Genomic DNA, 25,813 nt, shown 5'->3' with positions numbered 1-25,813 from the left:
CAGAGAACCAGAGGTAAGCCCGTTCTATGTCATGAATTAGTCTTTACAACAGAGCATTACACAGCGTTTGGGGATGTGTAATTGGGAAGTGAGTAAGGGAAGAGGAGCAAGGAGGACACGCGCTCTAGTGAGTACCACCACCAAGGAGGAGCCCAACCAGCGGCTAGACAGCGTTCATAATCACGGGTGCAAAAAGGCTCTTATTCTGGTCAGAGTAAAGCTGGATGGAGTCAGGGAGTGCCAATGTCAGCATCTGAGAGGCCGAGTGCTGATCACGAGGAGCTGGGAGGGAACAGAGGAAGGTTTCACGGAGATGTTAGAAAAAGAAGTCGGAAGGGACCAGTCCGGAGTTGACAACACTTTCCCTGTAAAGGCCACAGTTCTCTTGGATTTCATTTGCTTTTGAAGCACAGCAGGACAATTAATCTATGCCATGGACACACAGCCGAGCTATTCCTTTGAAAGACATAAATGCATGACCACTATTATGTAAAACATGGAAAATGTTTGTTTTTTCCCTGCCCTTCTGTGATGATTGCCTTGAAGGCCATTGGCATCCCACAGACACTCCCAAGACTGTTTAGAAGCCAGAATCATTTCATGCAGGCAGGGTTGATAGTCAGGACTAGAGTAGAGGAAGAGAGGGTGTGGAGACAGTTTCTCCAGGCGTCCAAAACAAGACAACTAAAGGACGTGCTTTGGGTTTTTTGTTTGTTTGTTTGTTTGTTTTGTTTTGTTTTCTGCTGTGGTCATTGTCTCAGTCAGTGACCTCTAGAGTCACAGAACTTATGGAATGTCTCTCTACATTGAGGGAGTCTATTGTGCTGATTTATAGTCTGTGTAGTCCAACTAACCCAACAATGGTCAGCTGTGAATGGGAAGTCCAAGAACCTAGTAGTTTCTCAGTCCCACAAGGCTAGTTGTTCCAGCTGCCCTTCTGTAGAAGCAGTTCCAACAGATGTGCTGGCAAGTCAGTGCAAGCAGGTGAAGAAGAGCGAATCTTCCTTCTTCCAGTGTCCTTATGTAGGCCTCCAGCAGATGGCATGGTCCAGTTTAAAGGTGTGTACCACGACTGGATCTGGGACTTCCTTTGTCCCAGGCTGACTTTGAACTCAGAGGTCTCCTTGCCTCAGCCTCAAGGATTAAAGGCTTGTACTACTTTGCCTGGGCCTTAGCTTTTCATGCCTACTATGCCAAGATCCAGGTTAGAAACTTATGTACTCCAGCCTCAAGATCTGGATCACAGGTGAGCCCGCCAATTCTGGATTGTAGGCAAGTTGACAACCAGGGAGAGCCATTACAGTCATGTTTATGTGGCTAACTCACATGTCTCAGTTCAGTGTTCATAGTGGTTAGAGCGTGAATAATGTATGTCTTCCATTGTTAGTTTAATAGGCCTGTTTATATATTGTGGTCTTCAGACATCTTTGTGAAGCTCAGCTCTGTTTTAGCTTGATTTTAGTTTAGACTCTGAGCTGTCTGTTTTTTCCATCAACTCCATCATTATATTCTCCATATAATGCAGGACAGGAGGAGTCAAGTCTAATTTAGGAAGTACACAGAAAAGAGTGAAACTCGTGCCAGTCGTGTGGTACACACTACTAATGCTATCGCTTTGGCGGTATAGGAAAGAGATCAGGAGTTGAGGCCAGCTTGTCTCAAACAGCACAGAGCGAGAATTTGGCAGGTAAGCATGCCTGGCTTCGTGTCTTTGCTGTTGGTGAGCTGGGTTTGCTATGGCAAATGATCCAGGCCTTGGTTTTCTTAATTTTAGAAATAAGAAGCTATTGATCTTTCTGATAGGGCTGTTCTCTGAAACTGGCTAAAGCACAGAGACTTATAAGCCTTGACTTCTTACGTAACAACTCCAAGACTGAGTTTCCTATAGACAACAGACCCAAACTGCAACTGTGTCTATGCAACAAAACAAAGACCTATTGAATACATAGTGTGGTGGCTTGAAAGAAAATCCTCCCCCCACCCCAACACACACACACACAAATACACACACACACACACACACACACACACACACACACACACGAGGCTCAAAGGGAATAGCACTGCTAGGAGGTGTGCCCTTATTGGAAGAGGTTCCACATTGTTAGGGGCTGGGGGTGGGATTTGAAGTTTTAGAAGCTCAAGCCAGGCCCAATGTCTCTGTGTCTTCCTGCTGCCTGCTGACCCAGACGTCAAACTCTCAACTCCTTCTTCAACACCATGTCTGCCTGCGTGCCACCATAACCATAATGGACTGACCCGTAAGTCACCACCAATGACATGACTTGCTGTAGTCATGGCGTCTCAAGACACACAGTAATGCTATCAACTTTCCTGACTCTCAGGTTTCTCTCAGCTTATCTCCAAAAACGTAGCCGTTTGCCACTCTTACCGAGGTTTGAACCCTGTTTTTGAGGAATCTACCAATCTCAACTTCTTAGCATGGCCTGGGAGACCCTTAATATTTGGGCTCTTACTTTCCATACGAACTATTTTCTCCTGCTTTGTCACAAGTACAGTGGTAAGTTCCTAAAACACCGTGGAATTTAGCACCCTATGTCTTTATCCACATTGTTTTCTTTATTTGTGGTATTTTCCAACACCCACTAAATTCCTATTCATCCTTAAAAATATTCAGCTGGCCCCACTATTAATTCCTTTCTTCATTCCTTCAACAGGCATTGATTGACCTGTATAGTCTGTTAGGAACTCAGTAATGTATGATTAAAAAATATGTTTAAAGCTTTCTGGACTCTCTCAGCTGGAGTTAGCCATTTCCTTCTTGAAAGCACCCAAGACATAGTTCTACTCGGCATCACAGTGCATTACCATTATTTGGGTCTGGTTTCTCCCCAACAAGACTGAGTTTCCTAAGAGCAAAGTTCAAATCTTAGGGTTTTTTTTTCCTGTCTTGTTTTGTTTTCCTTTTGCAAAAGTCCTGTAATGTAGTAAGAATGCAAGAAGATTTTTTTTGAAATGAAGTAAAACATGAACAAAATATTTTGCACACATGATGTAGCCCGAACACTCAACTTCCCATATATAAAATGTTTGGGACAGTTAATACATTGGAAGGATGATTGTGAATATGGGTAGGGGCTGAGGAACATTTCATGCAGACCTGTGTCATGAGTTAGACCTCAGAAACGTCACCCTGTTCCTTGCAAGGGATGATGGGAAAGAAGCATGGACTCAGCAGAGAGGATCAGTAAGGATTTGGGATGGGAGTGGGGTTCTCACACTGTTGCTGGGAATGTAAATCGAATTGATACAGCAATTATGGAAATCAGTATTGAGGTTTTTTTTTAAACAACTAAACATACAGCTAGCATATCATCTATCTAAACCACTCCTAGGTTTATACATTAATGAATCTAAGTCAGCACACAACAAAAACACCTGCACACCTATGTTTATTACAGTGCCATTTCGATAGCCAAGTTAAGTACCAGTCTAGGTGTCCAACAGTAGATGAACAGATAATGACAGTGGGACAGATAATGCAAGTTTGAGCTTTATCCAGCCATAAGGAAGAAGAAAATGATGCAGTTTGCAGGAAAATGCTCGACACCAGAGGTCATCAGCCAACTAAGGCAGACTCAGAAGGACGGCTCTGCCTGCATTTGTGCTGCCTTAAATGAAAGTGGAGGAGGCTGTGTGGGAAGAAGGGGGGAGTAGGGGGAGGTGGGCAACAGAGTGATGGGGGTGAGTGTGAGAGAAATGCATGGTATACATGTATGACAGTGTTGTGATAAAGGCCATGAATGCTGTACAATGCATACGTGCCTGAGAGCAGGTGGGCAGAAATATCACAAAACCGCAGAGCAGATTTGGCTGGTCAGAAGGAGGACTCATCAGAGACACACTGAGAGATGCTCTAACAAGGGTCAGACCAGTAGGTTCAGAGGTCAGCGAAGAAAACTCCTAGCCATTCCCATAAGGCCTTGTGGTTTTCTGAGCACTTCTATTTCCTACATGCAGACAAGGTGGGTATCATTACTGCCAATTCACGTGCACAAACTGAGAGACAATAAATGGCTGTCCTGAATCTTCTATCAAGTGACAGAGCCAGGGACAAAATAGGCCAGGTTTCATGATGATGACAGACTCACGGTGCTGCATGTTTTCTTCGTGTGTTAATGTGGGAGCATGCCAAACCGTGCTCTGGAGAGAGAAGATACAACCCAAGGGGCTCCAGGAGAGCACCCCTGTACTTGAGTGGAGAGCCCCTGCTCTCAATGTCACGCACACAAAATTGAATCAGGATAGCCTGAGACTCCACCTGGTTTTTTCGAATCTTTGGGCCCTAACAGAATGAAGCCAAGACAGGAGGAAGCTCTCCTTTTTCTCTCTGAAGAAACACGACCTTTATTGTGGAGAAATGCTAGACTGCGTTGATACTAATTTAGTCTAGTAACTTGAAAATGTCCATTATTGCCAAACCTGGTGGCACATGTCTTTAATCAGCAGCACTTGGGAGGCAGAGGCAGGCAGATGTCTCTGTGAATTCCAGACCAACCTGGTCTACAGAGTGAGTTCCAGGACATCCAGGGCTACATAGTGAGACGCTGTCTCAACAACACAACAACAACCGAAACAACAAAATAAACATTATTAATCGGTATGTGGTGCTTACTCCTGTAATCCCAGCACTGACTTCCAGGGGAAGGATGGTGGCCATGAACTTGTGGCCAGCTTAGGCTGTATCATGAGTTCCAGGCCAGCCTGGGTTTTGAGGAAGAGCTTGTCTCAAACAAAACAAAACAAAACAAAACAAAACAAAACAAAACAAAACAAAAAAAACAAAAGAAAAAACCAGATGATCATGACAACAACCCAATCCCATTCGTGAACTGTTTTCTGTGGTGGAATAACAAGCTATTTAATAAGTGTTTATGGGTTTGTCCCCTACACTACTTCTCCAGATGACTAATTTACTTTGGAAAAAACACAATTTCTAATGATCTAATAGATTGATTATTTATACATTTAAAATCATTATAAAGCTGGGCACAGTGGCTCATGCCTGCAATCCCAACACCCAGAAAGTTAAAGCAGGACGGTATCTGTGAATTCAAGACCAGCCCAGTAAGTTTGAGATCAGTCTGGGTTACATGGTGAGACCCTATCGCAAACAAACCAGTCAGCCAACAGGAACATTGTAAAATAAAATTTTCTGGCACTTAAAAAAAATAAAATTAAGTCTAGTTAACATGGATCAATGATAGTGCAGGTATCCTGGGTACGACAAGGGTAGCATAGGTACCTTGTGCGATCTTATATTAACGGTGGCATCAGGTACTTAACTGCTGTCAGTGGCTGTTTCTCCCACCCACACCCACCCCGTCTGTCTCCTGTAACTCTCTATGCTTGTGGCTGTTACTTTTTCTCCTTTTCTCTGTTCCTGTTGGACTTTGTCGGCTGTCTGGAAGATAAAGCCCTCATGTCTGGGACAGGTGGCCTCTCTAAATCCCTTCACACAGGTGAGTCCACCTGCTGCTGACACCTTTTCCTAGAAGCTCACTGTGTTTGCTAACCTTTCAGAGCAGATAATCTACTTGGAACCCAGTTTAGGTGGAGAATTAGGGGAATTATTTGAACAATTAAGGTAAAGCCCATTTCTATCTTTCAAAAGCCTATTTAAGTCTTAACAATGCACACAACCGTTTACTTGATAACTTAAAGCTCCTCGAATACTGAATTTACATTGCAAGAGTTCCAGATACATGTTTAGCCCATTAGTGAAATCTCTCAAAATATTCATGCTTATAAACTCAAGATTATAGCAGTAACTTCTAAATAAGCCATGATAAGCAAAAATAATTTTGATACATAGCAAATCAGTTTGAATACAATGATTGTTAAATTTACTTCCTACCTGGATATACTTCAGTGTGGACCTTCAGCAACAGTGGGGAGTGTTTGAGATAAAGAAGTCCTGTTCTGGGAGACAGTATAGACCCATCTGCTTGGGTCTATAGATTCTGCGTGCATCCATATGTATTGCGGATGTCCTTATATAGGTTATGTAAAGTGGTGGGCAAATTACCTTTCTGTCAGCTTTAATAACTAACTTTCATTAACTTTTACAACAATGGAAAGACTCCAATATGGTCTTGACCTTTGAGTCTCTGATCAGCAGAAGTGATGATGACTATAGCTTCTTCAACTTCCTGTTGAGATTGAACCACCCACCTCACCTGTGCGTGTGTGTGTGTGTGTGTGTGTGTGTATGTGTGTGAGTGTGTGTGTGTGTGTGGTGTGGCAGAGAGATTTCATTGGTTTGCAGAGATTTGCACAACCGTGTTTTAAAAAAAATCTTCTAATGTTATCTCTCTGACTTTTCACCTACCAGCTTAGATGGGAGTTCAGAGGTGTTTTCTTGGCTGGATGACTCCGCAGAACTTAGTAGCTGCAAAAGACTTGTGTACAAGTTAACTCCTGGTACGATAAAGGATAGGAACGCTCTCTCAACTCCAGGTAACAGTCTGACTTCTGGGTTCACCTCATCCCCTCCACCCCACCCCCGAGGCTAAGAGCAGTAATCCCAATGTTTTTTAAAGTCAATAAATATTTCGGCTCTCTTCTTGTTTAACCTCTTACTTAGCCTTTGACCTTGCTGCTGCACTCTTCCCAGTCTCCTCTTGTTAAAGGGGTCACATGTATTTCTATCCGACTTCATTTCCACCTTACATTGCCAGCTACCCTGTTCCTTCTTCACCACTCCCAAGGTTCTGCCCTGGGCTCTGTTCCCTTTCGCTCCCTTTTCCATAAATAAAACTTCATGGTCCCCAGTGGTCCTCGGATTTCTAACTCCAGCCAGACTTGCTCAGGATCTCTGCAGGACCACTCAGATGGCATCTAGTGGTCCCCCAAGTCTGAGCCTTTGATTTTCCCTCTCAAATCTGCTTCAACTATTTTCCATTTCAGAAAAAGCACTCCCCTCTGCTCATGTCAGAAACTCTGGGGCCATTTCTTTTTGCAGACTGTCTCTCCACCTCTGACCTGCTCAAAACAAAGCCACCATTTCACCCCCATCACCACCTATCTGTCAACATGTTTTTTTGTTTTGTTTTGTTTTGTTTTTGTTTTTGTTTTTTTTCTCGGAGCTGGGGACTGAACCCAGGGCTACCATTGAGCTAAATCCCCAACCCCTGTCAACATGTTTTGCAAGAGCCCCTTTCTGCCTCTCCTGATTCCTTTTTTAGCCCTCCCTCTCTCTTTCCTAACCATCTAGTAGTCAGAATGAGCTTCTCATACTAGCCTCTTAACGGAGCTAATGATCATATTGAGGGTTACAGACCTTCAAAGTCAGGGTTGGATGGTTCGGCAGTTAAGAGCACTTGTTCTTCAGAAGGTCTTGACTTCAATTCCCATCACTGCAACCATCTATAACAGGATCTGATGCCCTCTTCTGGTGTGTCTGAAGTGTACTCATATAAATAAATAAACCTTAAAAAACAAAGACCTCCAAAGTCTTGCACAGTATCCTGCTCAGGTCCCCACCTCACCAGGATCTCTTCCACATTGCCACAGTGGCCTACGCTAGTCCCCTGAATTTGCAGCTCCCTTTCTGACACCACTCCTTCCTTTCTGTCTGCCTCATTGTCTGACTTTCCACTTCTTCAGAGAGAACCTGTTTGCCTTCTGGATTTTAACAAGGCCTTGGTGGCTTTCTCTTCTAGTCTCTTTAAAAAAGAAAAGCATCGTAACTTATATATCCACACTTATATACTTGTATGAAATCTGACTCCATCAGAATGACAGCCTGAAGCATCGAAGCGTCTTGACCTTTATTTTGGGTACTGCTGCATCTCCAGCACCCGTGACAACTGGCTTGCAGAATAACCGATGGCTACTGAATGAATTACTGATACACACAGGTCTAAAAGAATAGGTTGCTGAAGTTTTTATAAGTTAATCTAACCCATGTTTAAAATCTCATGTCTCATACATGTACTTATCAAGAAACTGAATTAGCTACAATATCATTTATCTCTTTTTTTTTTTTTATTATTAACTTGAGTATTTCTTATATACATTTTAATGTTATTCCTTTCCGGTTTCCGGGCAAACATCCCCCCCCTCCCTTCTTATGGGTGTTCCCCCAACCCCCCCCATTGCTGCCCTCTCCCCAACAGTCTAGTTCACTAGGGGTTCAGTCTTAGCAGGACCCAGGGCTTCCCTTCCACTGGTGCTCTTACTAGGATATTCATCATTTATCTCTTTATTTTACTTCATTTTACCTTTGAGATCAAGTCTCACTGTGTAACTAACTCTGACTTGCCTGGACCTGGCTCTGTAGACCAGGCTAGCTTCAACTTCACAAACGCCAGCCCAGGCAGACCTCTCAATCAACATAGATGGAGAGACCAAAATATTCCAGGACACACTGCATTGTGTGTGATTCTTGTGAGGATTAGATGAGATACAACGCAGTGTTTTAATTCATATTCCAGTTACAAATGAGTCTATTGAGATTTGATGTAACTGTCGGAGTCAGTTAAAGTCAGATGTCTTAGCTCTGTCATTTCTTTAACAATGATATAAAACCACTTTTGGTTACGTTAACAAATGTATGGCTCATTTGTTTAAAGCAGTGTGCCTTGATCTAATGCATATTTAGGTTTGGGTGCAGAAAGAACTGGAAAATGTTTTACCTAAAAATAGAATTTCAGAACTATCCAACTGTAATGATTTATTTTAGAACAAATCACAGAGTTTGTGGCTGGTGAATGTGAACTGAGCAAAGATAAGCAAATGGCATTTTTATTTACTCATGATGACCAACTAGAGAGTTTAATGGAAAGATTCTATTGAGACTTGTAACAAAAGCTACAAAGATCAGTGCGGCTAAGCCTTAGCTGTAGACACAAATCTGTGGAGGAAATTACAGACTATCTTTAAGGTTAAACAAATTTGAGGAAAACTATAAAGCTGTGTATTTTCATGGAGGTGAAGGCTCAATATCATAAAACTGTTTATTTAAATTAGAAGCTGTTGTAATAATAATCATTATTGTTACTATAATATTAATATTATTGAAATAATATAATAATAATAATCTTTTTAAAGCCTACAAACTGGATAAACAGCTCCAAAACTTATATGGTAACACAAAAGGCCAAGAGCAGCCAAGACAAGTTTCAAGTAGAAAAAAAAAATTGAGAGACTTAGTTTGCATGTTATTCATTTTTTTAAATATTTATTTATTTATTATATAAGCACACTGTAGCTGTTTTCAAACACACCAGAAGAGGGAATCAGATCTCATTACAGATGGTAGTGAGCCACCATGTGGTTGCTGAGATTTGAACTCTGGAAGAGCAGTCAGTGCTCTTATCCACTGAGCCATCTCTCCAGCCCATGTTATTCTTTTTTTATTGCTAACTGATGGTAGGAGGGGGCTTAGCCTACTGTGGGTGCTGTTGTCTCTGGAAAGGCAGTTGTGGGCTTGTAAGAAAAGTAGCTGGTCTTGAGCCCAGAGGCAGAGCAGTAAGGAAGATTTCTCCATGGGCTCTGCCTCAGTTCAGGCCTCCAGGCTCCTGCTCTAAGCTGAAATATTGCCCTTCCCAAATCAAAAGTAGAATAAAGTACATTTAAAAAATAATATTAAAAATCTGTAATAATCAGTGCTGTATTTGTTATGTGGAAGATAATTAAGCTAATGGGAGCTGACTGGAAGTCTTAGAAACACACATTGAAACTGTTTACCATAGAGGTTATATGATTGTAAACAAAGGTATACATTGAAACTGTTACCATAGAGGTTATATGATTGTAAACAAAGGTTCTGAGACAATGTTTATCCACATGGAAAAAGTCCAGGTTAGATCTCCTGCTACTCAGGAACTAGAAGCTTGAGGATGGTGGGTTTGAAGCCCACCAGAGCTATATAGCATGACCCTGTGCCGAAATTGTTTTTCTTTTTAGATCTCAATTTTGCATCATACCTACAAAAATTAAGATAACTGAAAATCCAAATATAAAAAGTAGAAAAATTAACCTTTAGAGGGGGAAATAATATACCATTATAATCTCAATCTAAAAGTATTTTTAAAGCAACTTAGAAAAATATGCATAGTTCTCTCTTTTTATTTTATTTTTTGGTTTTTTTTGAGACAGTTTCTTTCTTTCTTTCCTTCTTTCTTTCTTTCCTTCTTCTTCCTTCCTTCCTTTCTTTCTCTCTTTCTCTCTTTCTTCCTTCCTTTCTTTCTTTCTTTCTTTCTTCCTTTCTTTCTTTCTTTCTTTTTTTCTTTCTTTCTTTCTTTCTTTCTTTCTTTCTTTCTTTCTTTCTTTCTTTCTTTCTTCTTTGCTTTTACAGACAGGGTTTCTCTGAATATTCATGGCTACCCTGGAACTTGCTCTGGGAACCAGGCTGACCTTGAACTGAAAGATCCACTGGCCTCTGCCTCCAGGGTTATGGGATTAAAGGTGTGAGCCACCACCACCCAGCTAAAATATGAATATCTTAAAGGAAAAAATGGCTAAATACAACATCATTAAGATTTAATCATGAAAGACAGTATAGTAAAAGTAAAGAGAGGTTCCAGACCTGAGAAGCAATTGACTCTACTTGAATCTTTAAATTTTTTATTCTTCTTATTATTATTCTTATTATATCATTATTATTATTATTTTATATGTGTGAGGGTATTTGTCTGCATATGTCTATGCACCACATGTGTGCTTGGTGCTACTGAGCCCAAAAGAGAATGGAAGATCCCCTGTCACTGAAATTACAGATAGTTATGAGCTACCTTGTAGGCTCTAGGCATCAAATGCAGGTTCCATGCAGGAGTAACAGGTGCTCCTAACCACGGAGCCCTCTCTGCAGCTCCTCCAACTGAATCTTAAAAAGGATTTCTACCAATAGAGAAGAAGAAGCCTTCAAAGTCAGGAAGACAAAAGGCAGAACTCACAGAAACTACAGAATGCCAGTGAACATGTAAGAGCACTCTCGGTTGTTCTGAAAACCAAGGAAATAAAAATTAAAACCACAATGGAAACCATTTTATACCCAGCAGCAATGACAGTGGAGCTTTGTCTGTATTTAAGTAGGGCATGTAGAAAAAGAAAAGCCACAATTTCTAATACACAATTTGCTTATGGGGCCTTTAAATAGATGCTTGCAAATCTTTGAAGAGTTTTAAACTTAATATTTGTTTTGTGGTATATTTGCTTTTGCTGGTCAGACATGTGAGCAAAATGCTTGTCTAGGGTGTATCTCCAACCAGAACACGTGCATAGAGGCCCTGCTTTCAAGTCCTCAAGACCAAATAAAATAGCAAAGCAAACAAAATCAAAACCAAAACCCAAATGGCTGACACTGTTGCCATGGGTGTGAAGTTATAACAGTTCTCTCGCTGCTGTGTGAGCATAAACACAGCCATCATTCCCAGAACAGTTCCAAACGTCTTCTCAGGCTGAAGATTTGCATCTCTAAGACTTAGGGAACTCCATTTTCAAGTGTATATTCTTCCCACTACATGTGTTTCAGAGTGTACATAGCCATAATAGCAGAAGAGCAACAAAGGAAATAACCTAGACATCATAAATCGTACAACAAACAAAGAAACCATGCTTCTAAGAAAAAGAACAAAACAAAGCACTTTGTTCCTAAGATGGCATTCTGTATAATGATTGTTGGGGACTGCTGGGGATGGGGAAGTGATATTGTTGGTTCATAGATACAATCTTCACGTTATCAAATGAGTATGTCTTGAGGCTCTAACATACAGTATTACAGTTAGTATTAATAATAACATACTTAAAATTTGGCAAGACAGTAGTAGATCTTGAATATTCTCTCTCTCTCTCTCACACACACACACACACACACACACACACACACACACACACACACACACACACACACACACACGGGGTGGGGGGAGGGCAGGGGGACAGAGACAGAGAGAAACAGACAGAGACATGGCAGAGGACTAGGGAAGCCGGACACAGGGATACATGCCTGTCATACCGGCACGTGGGAGGCTTAGGCAGGAGGATTGAGAATTCAAGGAGAACAATCTGCACTACATAATAAGAAACTTTCAGAGAGACAGAAACAGAGGGGGCATAGCAAATAAAAAAAAGCTTATGAGGTATGTAACAAATATATATGAATGATGAGAATATAAAAAGAAACAGGATGTGATGATTATTATTATGGGGATTAATAGGACAGGAAGCAGGCTTTCTTCTTCCAAACAAGGACTACCTGAAGTCCTTCAAGGTCTCCAGCATGTTTTTCAGGGATGTGTTTCCGTCTAGAACAAGATGTAACTTATAAGCAGTAAAACATGCTGGTTTTGAATATACATTTTAATTGTCTTTAACAAATAAATGATCATACCCACACTCATTAATTTTTAATTGATTCTATGGCAAATGGCTAAACACTTGATCTGAAACAACACAGATTTATAACCTACTGAAGATCTGTTTAAAAGAGTTGAGGTGTATTGTACATTAATTTTCTAGGCCTACAAGTACAAAGTACTATGAACACATCTGTAAAACTAACAACAGCAAAAAGATATTTCCCCTTACTTCTAGAGCCATGTTGCAGTGAGACCTTGGCCAGGATACTCCCCTGCCTTCTCCTACCTTCCACTGATGGCTTTCGTCTCTTGTACCCTTGTCTGGAAGCATCCCTGCGGCCTCGGCCTGTCTTCATCATATGTCCTTCTCGCTGTGTCTCTCCATGTTTTCCCTCTATAAGAAAGGCATTAGTCACTTTGAATCAAAATCCCATTCTACTCTGATAGGAGTTTGTCTTGATTACGTCTGCAATGGACCCATTTCCAAACAAGGGCTACCTGAAGTCCTGCAAGGTTCCCAGCATCTTTTTCAGAGCTGCATTTCAATCCACAACAAGATGGAACTCACAAGCAGTAAATCATGCTGCTTTGGGGTACACAATTAAATGGGCCTTAACAGATGACCATGCCCACACGAGTTAGTTTTGAATTGATCCTATGGCAAATGACTGCACATTTGATCTGAAACAACACAGATTTATAACCTCATACTTCTAAAGGTCAGAAGTCTTCCATGAGTCCTACTAGACTAGTGTCAGTGTCCCACAAGGCCATGGTCCTTGCTGGAGTCTAGAGGGGACTCTCACCTTGTCTTTTCTGATCTAAAGTTCACTTGCTTTCCTTGGCTCATGACTTTCCCATTTTCAAAGCTGGCAGCATTGAGGTCTCTCTGCTCTCTTCTGATGTCAATTGCTTCTGCCTGTAGTTGTAGCAATCAATCTCTCTCTCTCTCTCTCTCTCTCTCTCTCTCTCTCTCTCTCTCTCTCTCTCTCAGATAATTTCCCAATCTTGAGTTTTTACCCTTAATCACATCCAAAAAGTTCTTCTTGCCATTTAAAGTATAACATTCCCAGGTTTGCGCCTTAGCACATGGTCAACCTCAGAAGTCATTATTCTGCCAAGCACCTTGGGGACAATCCACCCCATCAAGGTGGAGAACATTTCCATCCCACCAGGGAACCAGATCATGTCCTCTCCCGGCCAATCCCAGTTAACTCCCAGAAGTTACATAAGTTGCATAAGCAAGACTGGAATCCATTCTGATTTCCTCATGAGTTTGATGAGTTTGACTCATTCTTGATCTTCACATAAACGGGAGATACAGCATGTTCTCTTGTGTTATCTTGTGTTGGTCACACAGCTTAATATTTTTGTAGCTCATCTATATAATTGCCCACTTCTTTTTATTGTTGTGAAGTATTCCGTTGTATAAACATGATGCGTTTTGCTCATAATTCTCTTGCTGATGAGTCTGTGGACTGTTCCTAGCTTGAGACGTGATAAACATTTTTATACAATGTTTTGTGAACAAGTGTTTAATTCCTCTGAAGTACTGTAAAATTTTCTAGGCTAGGAGACAGAAATATGTGTAACTGTATAACACTGTGGAGTAGTTTTGGAAAAGTAGGTTATTGATTATGACTGTCATCATTATTGCTGGAAAATCTCACCTGTTCCTTATCTTGCTAGCAGTTGGTAGTATCAGTTTTCAGAATTATGATGATGTTTGTTTCTTTAAAAAAGAAACAAATAGGGGTTGGGGATTTAGCTCAGTGGTAGAGCACTTGCCTAGGAGGCGAAAGGCCCTGGTTTCGTTCCCCACCTCCGAAAAAAAGACCCAAAAAAAAAAAAAAAAAAAAGAAACAAATAATTTGAAGCCACCTTAAACTAATAACAGTTCATCTTTACTGGTGATGTCCCCAAATATCTTATAGTAAATATTCTCTCCTGTCAAATTTTATCCTTGGAATTGCATGACACCTTGAATAGCCCTCTTGGCTTCCTGCCATTCTCTTTCTTGAAGATGGGGTGTGTGTGTGTGTGTGTGTGTGTGTGTGTGTGTGTGTGTGTGTGTGTTTGTCTGGTATGTGTGTGTGTGTGTGTGTGTGTGTTTGTCTGGTATGTATGTGTGTGTATGTGTTTGTCTGGTATGTATGTGTGTGTGTGTGTGTGTGTGTGTTTGTCTGGTATGCATGTGTGTGTGTGTGTGTGTGTGTGTGTGTTTGTCTGGTATGCATGTGTGTGTGTGTGTTGTGTGTGTGTGTGTTTGTCTGGTATGAGTGTATGTATGTGTGTGTGCTTGCTCATATCAAAAAGAGAAGTTAACATCACGACGTCTTCCTCAGTCATTCCTCTGTCTGACTTTTTAGACAGGTTTCTCAATGAACCCAGAGCTTACCATTGTGAACTGGCAGTGAAGCCTCTGGGTTCTGCCTGTCTTCATCTGCCTTCCATCTCCCACCAACCTATAGTGCTGGGCACACAGACATGTGCTCCATGGCTGGCTTTTAAGTAAGTGCTGGCCAACCTCGAGTCCTCAGGCTTGTGCCAAGTCTATCCCAGCACAGGGTTGGGCATACAGCCAATGCTCAAACTGATCTCTCTTTTAATAGAAAAACCCCACTCTCAAGGTTGTGCTGAAATCTTAATTCTATTCCATTACAAATTTGGATCGAGATAAAATCATTTTTTTTATTTTGTTCTTTACTAATGATGGGAAAGATTTGCTTAATTTAACAAGGTAACTGGTGTGTTCACAAGTCATCAAGTTTTCTATCCAGCGGGCTGTTCAGAATGATACCCTGGACTTAGAGCACTGCTGAGAAGAAAGCATTTATATCTAGTAACAAGGCATCCTCCTACTGTCTTACCCTGAAAGGCCAGCTTCCCACTTACATTGACTCCCCCTCAGAACAGGAACTTCTGGATAAAGTTTTCAGAGCTTGAGTTCCAGCTCTGCAGTCTGAAACCTTTGTGTATGATCCCCTGAGTAAGTGCAGCTACCAACCATGTAAAATAGCGTCTCTTCACAGCAAATGGCACCTCAGAAGATGGCAGCTGCAAACAATGCAGACATCAACAGATCCCAGTGAGCCCAGCCCTAACAGATACACAGACATCAGAGCTCCTATGGTTCAGGGAGCATTGTCAAAAAGGGGATGGGGAGATTGTAAGAGCTAGAACACCAGGAGGTCTGCCATGAGGCTGCTTCTCCTAGAAACAGCTGCTTAAGCAACACTGGAACAATGGTCATGCTAATTTCAAAGGAGAAAATGTTTCCCAGGGTCCTACTGCTTAAACAAAGAACCACAGGTAACTACTGAATTAGTTTCCCCTAGGGATGAGTTCCTCCATTAGCTGTCCAATGTTGAGTGGCCAGCCTTGAAGCTCTATACACACAGACAGCAAGAATGAACTCAGCAAATTGTATATATATAAAAGAAAAATGATGTAATTCTATTAGTCTATTAAAATTCAATTAAAAATATATCTTAAAAGGTGTCCAGAATTTAAATTCAGTTTAAATGTAACTGGGTTCCTAAGGGATTGGTGGTCAGAATCCAGGGGTCCTATTGTATTTTGACAAAAATAAACCTGAAGGACTGGGAGATGGCTCAGCAGGTAAGAACACTGGCTGCTGTTTCTGGAGACTGGAGTTTATTGACTCAGCATTCACACGGCAGCTCACGACCATCTGTAACTCCAGTCCTAGGGGTTCTGATGCTCTTTTCTGGCTTCCACAGGTACTATGCACAAATGTGGTACACAGACATACATGAAGGTGGAACACCCACAAATATAGAAAAAAGTAAAACAATAATGTAAAAGTTGTTTAAGAAAGGGCATGTGAGTTGGAAAGCATGACTATTTCAGAGGGAGCATTTCATAGTTTCTAGCAGATTCTCAAAGGTACAGAAATGTGAGAAGTTATATAGCAGAGTTCACAGTGTTAGAATTGTGATGCCATCAGTTATGAGAATTTCTGTAAAAAACAAGAGTAGAGCCATTTAAAGTAACTGACTTGACAGATCCCTGCTGTACCTGCATTGACTAAATTTCTATGGTGTAGAGAATAGATCAAAACATTTACTGGCTTAATGCAGATATATTTCTAGATATATTGTGAAACGGGCAGGAATTGAACTGGAAAGCAAGTCCTTTGACCTTAGAAACTAACAATAGAGCTCAATTCCTTCACATTTCACATCATACAGGCTGCCCATCTCTGCCCATACAAATTGTCCTCTCTCAATTTTTTTGTAATGCTTAGAAATTAGACAGTTTTTCTTATGGTCTTCCTAAGGACTAGTCTCTAAAGAAGTCAAAGCTATCAAACAAAATAATTCCTCAAATAAAATAATTCCTCAACTTAATATAAATGTTTGCTAACCTCTTTTAGTATTAAGATAAATCTAGAGACAACAGATGGTAACTCATATTCAGAATGTCAAAGGAAAGAGTCAAGGTAGCCAGTGGCCAACCAGAAACAAACTTTCTTAGTGTTGCAATTTGGTCAAAATCAAGACCTGAGAATTATGGAAATCAAAGCTCAGTCTTGTAGAATATGCTTTTAATAATGTCTTTCCATTGGAGGAGTATAGATTAGGGAAGCGGCCATCCTGGGATATTTGTGTTGGGCGCTGGGCAGCTGAGGGGGGAGGATTGCTATGACCTGAAGCTTTTGCAGGAAGTACTCATTGTTCGGGCTTGACAAGTCACCTGGGACTCATGACTCCCATTTCGTGCATGCCATACTTTCTTTATTGCTTCTTATTTCGATTCGTTTTATTATGTGCAGAAGTATAGGACGTCTTATAGCAGTGCTGGAATGAAGGATTAAATTTTATAAGTTTCAGTACGACACGATGACTTTCTACCCTCATCACGGCAGACTTCCCTCCCACTGCTACAGCCCTCGTTTTAAAGGGAGGCAGGCTATAAAAGAATGGGTGTGCAGGGTGGGTGTGGGAAGGCTGGATCCGTCATTTGGAAACTACTGTACACTTTATTGAAGACATCATTTAAACTTTTGGAAGTGGTCCAGCTTCATCTTTGGAAAGAATTAAAGAGCTGGCAGGATCTTACGTAAGTCCAGTGTGGTAGGATTTTCCACCAAATGACCAAGGTTTCTAACATTGTTCAGTTGTCCATGAGCTCCAACCTCCAAAGGTGAATGAATTCTTTTCATGTCTCTGTCAAATCCAGTGACTCTCTGTGGCTATTTTCCTAAGTCTTGACACCATCTCCTTGATTCCTCCTTTCCTTCTCAGTCTTAGATTTTCTTCGATCTCCCTGTCTCCTATCGGTCTCCCTTCAGCTGGTTTACATCTCGGCCTTCTCTCTTCTAATTCTGCACCCATTCATTTACACAATTTCAATCTCGTGTTCACAATTCTGAAGACAGAACTACAGCCTTCCTAAGGACTAGTCTCTAATGAAGTCAAAGCCATCAAACAAAATAATTCCTCAACTTAATATAAATGTTTGTTAACCCTGGGCACTCAAATGATCGCTCTCTATTGGCCTCTTACAAGAATGCATCTCTTGCTAAGTGACCCTGAAGCAACGGAAAAGAGTGGCAGAACATTATCCCTGTGCCAATCTGACCAGAAGTAAAGCTTTACTTCTGACCATGCATGTCTTCCTTTCTTAGTAATACTATGGATTACTAAGAAATATTTTCCAATTACTTGGAAATATTTATCAATATTTTTAGAACAATTATTTTTTAAAAATTGAAAAATAGAATTTGACTTGGCAGTTATATGTCTAAGAAATTACCTCGTTATATATGTTCATAAATAGCAGTATTTCCTAGTTGTGAACCGTGATTGTGGATAAACAACAGTCTAGCCTGAACCATCTTGAATATAGCTTCCAGGATAGGACTGCTTAAACACACAAAGTGCATCCACACGGTGCCACACAACTATAAGTTTATGTCCTGGTTCCCCTGATTCCTCCCACCTCACTCTCCTGATGGGTGGCTCATGGGCTGTCATTAGCTCTAAGTTCTTTTGGTTTTTGGCTTTTTGTCAATCCTGTCTCTCTTCTTCAGTGTCTGTTAGCTTTTCCCCTCAGCACAGCTTTCTAGTCTTGACCCATTGTTTGCAATTACAGACGCTGAGCTCGTAACCACCCTTTATTTCCTCACACCTAAGGTGAGAGCAACAACCCTGACAAGGAGCAGACACACCTGTTTTTAAATTCAATTAAGTAGGAAAATTTGGTTTCTAGCGCATAGAATGTGTTCAATAAATGATTGTTTTTGCTTTCTCTGTGGGCTTCATCCTCTAACCCATACTGCATACTGATACCAAGGTGATTTTCTACACTTGATCTTAGCCAAAAGGCTGAGAAGCGATCCAAGGTGATTTTCTAAAAATATTGTTTTCATTCTTAAACCCTTTTGTCAACTCCCTTTGTCTTATGAGCATACTTTGGGATCACAGACTGGACACACAGCATCAGGACAGCTGGACAGCTGTTGAGGCTCCAGGATAAGTCTAGAAGGAAGACTTTCAGCTGCTCTCACCGCAGAGCACAGTTAGGAGCCAGGTTAGTTAAAGCCATTCATTCCACCCTTCAGATGCTCAGGAGATGGCTATTTCTTCCATAAGAGCAGAACCCATGGGTAAGCAGCCAGATCGCACTCCTCCATCTGCACTCATGATCTCCCACTCATTGCCTCTTCCATGTCAGTTTCACTGTCTTTTCTACTTTTTATTTATGGACCTAAGTCAGCCATGTGTCTCCTGTCCTTTTCATGTCCATTCATGAAATGGATTTTTTTTTTTTGATGCAAAAAAAATCTAATTTGCTTGCTAATAAAGATTAGCACAGTGGAAATATTTAGAGGCTAAAAAGGAAGGTCCGTTTTCACCATGGCAACTCTACTTGTCAGCCAAGTTTAAGCAAGAACCTGTAAACATTGGTTGCTACAATATACTTAGATGAGGAGAGCTGCAGCCATCTTTTGTGTATCTTTAAAGCAGCCATCTTTTTCTTTTAAATAGTTTTGGTGGGTTAGGGACAGACTCAAATCCTTATAGGCACTTTTGTTTCTATTGCTGAAGTGGAACTAGAAGCAAAGAGCGGCTGAGCAAAGCAGACAAGTTCCCAGATGAGATTGTCAGAGTTAGTCAAAGTTTAAAACAAGAGGCCTTACCTCTCAAGTCAGTCCTTTAGACTCTTGGGTTCCCCACCCCACTATCAATGGACCACTTCCTTGTGCTCCCGATTTGTGTATGAGGCTGAACCATGTGCTTAACTTGTCTCCACAACCTGACCGCTCAGGGCTTCTTTTTCTTCCATATCTAAGTTATTTCCAGGAGCTGCTGTACCTCCTGAGCCCTTTTATAGCCATCTCTCAGGTTAGCTGCTCTCCCTCCAGAGCCTCGGTGCTAGTCTTGTCAACCATCCTCCTTAGGTTGTCTTACCCAACTACACTGCTTCCGTATTGGATGGATTTGGCATTTGACGCGTGTGTACATTGCAAAGATGTCATCTGATAAGTGGGCAGTGTACACTGATTGAGTGGAAGAACGTGGTCCTTTTTTTAAAAAAATAAGTATGGGATGTAACATTTGGTTAGAAACATGACCTTGATGTTGTAGCATTGTCCCCAGGAGAAGATCAGACCTGATTTGTAGTCTTTTGACTTATTATACCCTCTGTGTAACACAACTCATTACAAGTTTAAGGATGGCTTGTTGGGGGTTACAATTATAATTGCTAAATCTTTTGTTGAATTCAGTAGGAAGTAAGTAAGGAGACAAGTTGTTCCAACTTTAATGTATTCTTTAAGATGCAGTTAAAAATTTAGGAGCATGGGGAAATGATGAGCAGGAGGGGAAATAACTCCTTTTGTTGAAAAGAGAGCTTTCTTGACAAAGTGTAATGCTGATCAAAAACCTGATTTTTATTCCAGTGCTGAGCCCATATCTGCTAGGCAAGCATTTCACCACTGACCTGCACCTGCCAGCCCAGGAAGCAGGGCTTACTCTGGACTGTAGAGCTCTATTTTTAGAAATAGGAAATGGGAGTCCCATTGGACTCTCTCTTTTCTCATATTAAAGCATTTTTCCTGTAGAATCTTTCTGACCCATGCTAATCCAGCACAGCAGCTAGTCAACATTCAGAAGAAACACCATTGTGAACTTCATATTCCCTTCACACAAATACCAATTGGCTTAGCAATTTCTTTTCTAAATTCATGACTAACTCCAAATTTTATCTTAACACCTCTTTGACTATTCAAAGAAGCCTAAAAAGCTCCCCGAACAAATTCAGTCATGTCAATTTGTCCTTTCACTCTCCGAAACAGAATGTCACAGAGAAAATCTCAAATATGTAGGTCTCTTTTTTTTTTTTCTTTCAGAAATGTGGTGTGTAGCACCAAGTGGATCCAGGGATGAGAGGATCTCTGGTTCATAATGAAGATGTCAGCACCAGTTACACAGTTCTCTTTCCTTTTGAGGGGCAGGAGGGAGCATGTGTGTGTTGAGCATGTGGGTATGTGTGCTTGAACATGTGTGAGCACACAAGTCTGTGTGTGTGCTGGGACTCCCGTGTGCATGTGTATGTGGAGGTCTGAAGTGTATCTCAGATGTCTTCTTTGATCACGCCCGGAGCTCTGGAGTTTGTCAAGTCTGGCGAACCTAGTTACTCAGCTTGAAAGGGAAATCCCCTGTTTACTTCCCTGGTGCAGGGATTTCATGTGGCCTGCCACCCTGTGCCTTATCCACTGAGCCATTGCCCAGCAAAACAAACAAACTACTCCCACCCCCCAAAACCAACCAAACAACTAAACCAAACAGCAACGACAATAGCAACCATCATCCCTTTTCTGACTTGAATTAATTTTCTAAAACGTTCCTTCACTTCAACGTTTCCAAATTCCTATAATTCTGTATTTTGTTTCTACTTATTTTATGGTTATATGATGAAAATGTCATTTTAAGGTTCAAATAGATTAGATAAGTGATGTTTAGCTACATTCTTGTTTTTATAAAGAAAAATTAGTAATAAATAATTTTCTTCCACAGAAACCATGCCTGGAGAGATGGCTCAGGAGAGCTTGTACCAAGTTTAGGTTTGATTCTTGGGACCTAAGTGGCAGAATTAGAGAAGTTGTCTTCTGACCTGCGTGTTTCTACAGCAGGTCTCATGACTGGTCATCATAAATATATGTAATCATTTTTAATAAAAAAAAATGCACGTCCTGTAGGGCACTGGAAAATGGCCTTCTTCTCTTTTTCCCTTCTGATGAGTTGTCAGGAGGTAGGGGGAAGCTATTCTAGGTCATAGGTTTACAGGCAAACACTGTCAAATTAAGAACACAGAATAAAGGGGCCAGCATCCCTGAACCCGGTTTGGAAACTCTGTGCCATTCCAATAACATATCCTTGGTTTCATATTGAATCATTCCATGGTAACTGTCTGTTTATAATCTTACTGGCTGCTCAAATAAGAAATTAGACTCATTAATCCACGATGTTCAAGGCATTTCAAAGAAACATGGTTGAATTTTCAGCAAGTGAAGAGCTTGAGTCAGATTAATTACCATGTTTTCCCCAAGAGTGCTGAGTGGTTCCAGTGTCCAGCCATGTGCCTAGCTGTACCTGCAGTGTGTGTGAACTTACAAGACTTTATGTTTCCTCTTTGTGATTGGAAAAATAGTGAAGAAAATGAAGCAGATAACTTTGAGTACAAATAATTGAAACTCTAAGTCACATAGAGTGGCTCTGAGAAACTCAAAGACAGACTTCAGAGAAGGCTTGGCCTTGGAGTTCTTTGAGAATGCCTTGGTTCCCCTGTTCTAGGTTTAAATTACCAGCTCTCATTTGCTTTATAAACAGTGAGATAGAGACTAATAATTGAATATAGTAGAAATCTTAGCTTGAACCATGGTTGGCCAGTAAAAAAGTTACTATTTCAGGGTCTCTTGATGTCGCATGTCCAGAAGGCACATGAAAGGGAGGGAGAAGGATCTTCTTCCTACCATTTTCCCCTTTTTATTTTTTTAGATAGATAGAACTGTGATATGATAATGAGTAACCTTGAGCCACACAGATGGCGATGACTTTAAAAACGAAGTCATCCGAATCTGAAAGACTAAGGCAGAACATGAAGAAGGCACTCTGGGTCCTGAGTCTATAGAACTTCCATAGCAGCCTTGAGGGATTTGTGTTGTAAATAAGAAATACTCGTTTTACGTAAGCCAATTTACTTTTGTTCTCTGTAGATCAGTAATTATGACCTCTGAGGTCCTGAAGATTCTTTTGCGTCTTGGAAGCCCAGATGTGGATGTGTGTATGTGTGTGTGTTGTATGTATATGTGCATGTAGGCATGTGTATACTTGTGTGTGTTGTATGTATGTGCATATGTAGGCATGTGTATACATGTGTATATGTGTGTATATGTTATATGTATGTGTGTATGTAGGCATGTGGTAGACACATGTGTGTTGTATGTATGTATATAGGTGTGTGTGTGTGTGTGTGTGTGTGTGAGTGAGTGAGTGAATGTCAACTGTCTTCCTCAAGTACTCTCCATCTATTGTTTGAGACAGAGTCTCCTATTCAACTCATCATTTCAGCTGGGCTGGTGAGCCAATGAGCTCTTGGAGTCTGACTATATATAATTCCCCTGCTACCTCCTCCCCTCTTCCCCAGCTGGACTTATAAATGTTTGCCGCCATGCCTAGCTTTTACATGGGTATTAGGGATGTGAGCTCAAGTCTCCATGCTTGTGTGGCGGGCTTGGTATTGATAATGCTATGGTAATTTGAATATCGGCCCCAGAAGATAGTCATATCTGATTTCCTGGAACTAGTAAATATGTCACTTTATGTGGCAAAAGGGACTTTGCAAGTATGAGTAAGTTGAGATGGGCAGAGTGGCTTCTGTGAGCTGTTCCCATAAAACCACAGTGTCTTTATAAAAGACAGACTGTGGAGTAAGGGAAGAAGTCATGATGGTATTATATCCCAGGCTTTGAAGATGGAGGAGGGGCCACGGCCCAGCCAAGTGGGCAGCTGAAAGAGAGAAGGAGTTGGAGTTTGTCCTAGCGCCTCCAGAAGGAACTCTGCCTCCCGACGCCTTGACTTTAGCTTGCTTTTGGACTTCTGACCTCTGGTAGTATAAGATAATAAATTTATATTGTTTTAAGCCACTCACTTTGTGCAACTTTGCAATAACCACAATAGGATGCCAGTTAAATATGTAACTGTTTGTCCTCTAAACTCCGACATTGTTTCTAGGCATACAGTGGAGTTTTCCAAAGGGCATATATATATGGCATCTTGTAGCATTAGACCGACTGCATCAGATATGAGGAGCTAGTTGTCTTCCATTAAAACCAGGTATTAAAGGGACTTACAAAAATATAAAATAGCCCCGTCTTCATGACTTTCAAAAATTTAATTTTCACAATTTAAAATGAGGCTGCTTGTGTTATTCTACAAGAGGTTCATTATTTTTTCTTCAGATAAATTAACAATGTAAAGGGTCTCATTATTAGCTTAGGATGCAGGAAACACCATAACTCTGAAGCCGAGAAGTGAAGGATCTTTGGGGTCATCGATAATTTCTGGAGGAATTAAAATTATCCTCTGACAGAAAATTTGAGAATGGCTGATTTGGCTTAAATGACATAGTAGGAAAAACTGGTAACGGCAATTTTAGGTCACAGTTATATTTACCACATCATCCAAAAAGAGGCTTTCCTCAGAAACATCAAGTAGCAGCACCAGCTTTGACTGTGACTGAACCCCTTTAAGATCTGTGTCTAATACAGATTAGCCAGGCATTCTCATCAGACTGACACTGAAAACTTAGTCATCAAACCCATGAGTAGACCCTCAGTTTTTTTTAGACCTGAGTTTTCTGCAATTCACAGTGGAGAACCAACTCAAGAAAGTTGTCCTTTGACCTCCACAAGCATGCCCAACATGTGCGTGTCAGCACTCTCACACATTGTATATGTGTGCACATGGCAATAGTAAAACAGAACACTGGTTCTGGGGTCAGACCAATTTAACCCCATCGTGCTCAGATGCTGCCTAAACACTTTCGCTGAGAATGAAGTTTTTCTCTTGAATTTTCACAGGGTACTTTTAGTTTCTTTAAAGAATCAAATTCAAGCCGGTGAATTTTAAACTGCTTCTTTGGAGACGGTCGGGTTTGTCATATTTGTTGGTACCTTTCCTCCAATTGGTACTGTGCTTTAAAGAACCTGGGTGGGGGTGCATCATGTGAGTATCGGGATGTTCTCAAGAGCTGTACTCCGTACTCTGGACTAGCGACTGCCAAGAGCACCAGGCCAATCCCTGGTGCTGTGCTGCTGTCTGTAACTGAGCTAGGGAGTGCTCTCCTCCTTCAAGTTGGTCGCCCTAGGTCTGTCTTTTTCTTCTACCCTTAAATGTTCCCTGGTGTTAATGGGGCAGGAAGACGCCTTGCGCATGAGCGCCTTTGGCAAGTTCTAAGCTAGACTCTACTCTCTTCCTCATGCCCTCAGAACCATGAGGAACTGAAGTCCCTTAGGGAACTAAAAAAGAGCATCTTTCTTCCTGCCCCGCGTGTTCCTTTCTGAGTTTACTTCAACGTGGCTGCCTCCATGTTGGAATAGAACAGTCCACCCTGGAGGTTCTTCTCAAGTCTTCAACAGAAGCGGAGTTACATCTCCTCAAAGTGAGCTTTCCATCACCTTCTCTAATCTCCCCCCTCACGGACTTTGGCAGTGAGGGAAGATTAGGGGTTCATCCCACCCTGCCTATCAAATTCTGTCTGCCTTTCCACAGGGATTCTCCTCGATTATCCAGACAGCTCCTTCAGGAAAGTTCCCAAGCAAGTCATCCAGAAATAGTTCTTGAAGACACAAGGTGGACTTAGAAAAACCTCTTCTCTGTTGACAAACTTGTATTTCAAGCCAATTTTCTTACAAACGAATTGAAAAATCTACTTTTAGATTTTGAAGGTGAAAATAAACTCTTCTCACCCGTTTCCACCATCATAATGTTAAACTTTACTTCTTCCCTGGTTCATCCAAGTCCTCAGCCTACAACATGGAAACACATACATGCAAAAACAGAGGCACACTCGTGAGTTTAATAAGGTTACCTACAACATGAACATAACCTAGACCAGTTGGTGTCCCCAGCAGATGTAACTTCTCTAAGCTTTAGTACTTTCATTTATTACACAGAAAAAGCACACTATGTAACTTATAGACTTAAGGGTGCTGTAAGGGTACTAAAAGCTAATTATGTAAACAGAGCGCAGCTCTCAGTCAATGGTGGGTGTTCCATGGATATGATTATTATTTTATTAGCTTGAATTTTATCACAGGCCTGCCAGTCCCATTTGTGTCTCATCCAATTTAACACTTGTGATTTAAACACATAAGCTAATAACTCCACGTACTGTATTCTGAGAAATCAGATATTCAGTCTGTGTTGGAGAATGAATTGAACCAAGTTGGTTCT

At 41.1% G+C, this 25,813-nt stretch overlaps 1 protein-coding gene and 1 long non-coding RNA gene across 8 annotated transcripts in view; one reads left to right on the top strand and one right to left on the bottom strand.

The window, feature by feature from the left end:
• Slc26a3 (solute carrier family 26 member 3) overlaps positions 1-6,001 on the bottom strand; it is a 40,024-nt gene extending 34,023 nt beyond the window's left edge. For 4 of the 7 annotated variants that reach the window (XM_032907595.1, XM_032907599.1, XM_032907597.1 and 1 more), the window contains exon 1: positions 5,879-6,001. Coding sequence is in view for 1 of the 7 variants with exons in the window: in XM_032907594.1 (XP_032763485.1) it covers positions 4,658-4,710 (53 nt within the window). In the remaining 6 variants the exon portion in view is untranslated. Of the gene's footprint in view, positions 1-4,657; positions 4,751-5,878 lie in introns of those variants that run through there. The other 3 variants (XM_032907594.1, XM_032907596.1, XM_032907601.1) reach the window with 3 other exon arrangements.
• A 403-nt stretch (positions 6,002-6,404) lies between these two features.
• On the top strand, positions 6,405-23,503 carry LOC116905661. The gene is made up of 2 exons (XR_004388558.1): positions 6,405-6,480; positions 23,322-23,503. It is a non-coding gene; the product is annotated as an uncharacterized LOC116905661 (long non-coding RNA).
• The last annotated feature ends 2,310 nt before the right edge of the window (positions 23,504-25,813 follow it).

This window comes from Rattus rattus, chromosome 7 (genome assembly GCF_011064425.1).
Source record: "Rattus rattus isolate New Zealand chromosome 7, Rrattus_CSIRO_v1, whole genome shotgun sequence".
Classification (NCBI taxonomy): domain Eukaryota; kingdom Metazoa; phylum Chordata; class Mammalia; order Rodentia; family Muridae; genus Rattus; species Rattus rattus.
This window is presented reverse-complemented; position numbering and strand designations above follow the sequence as displayed.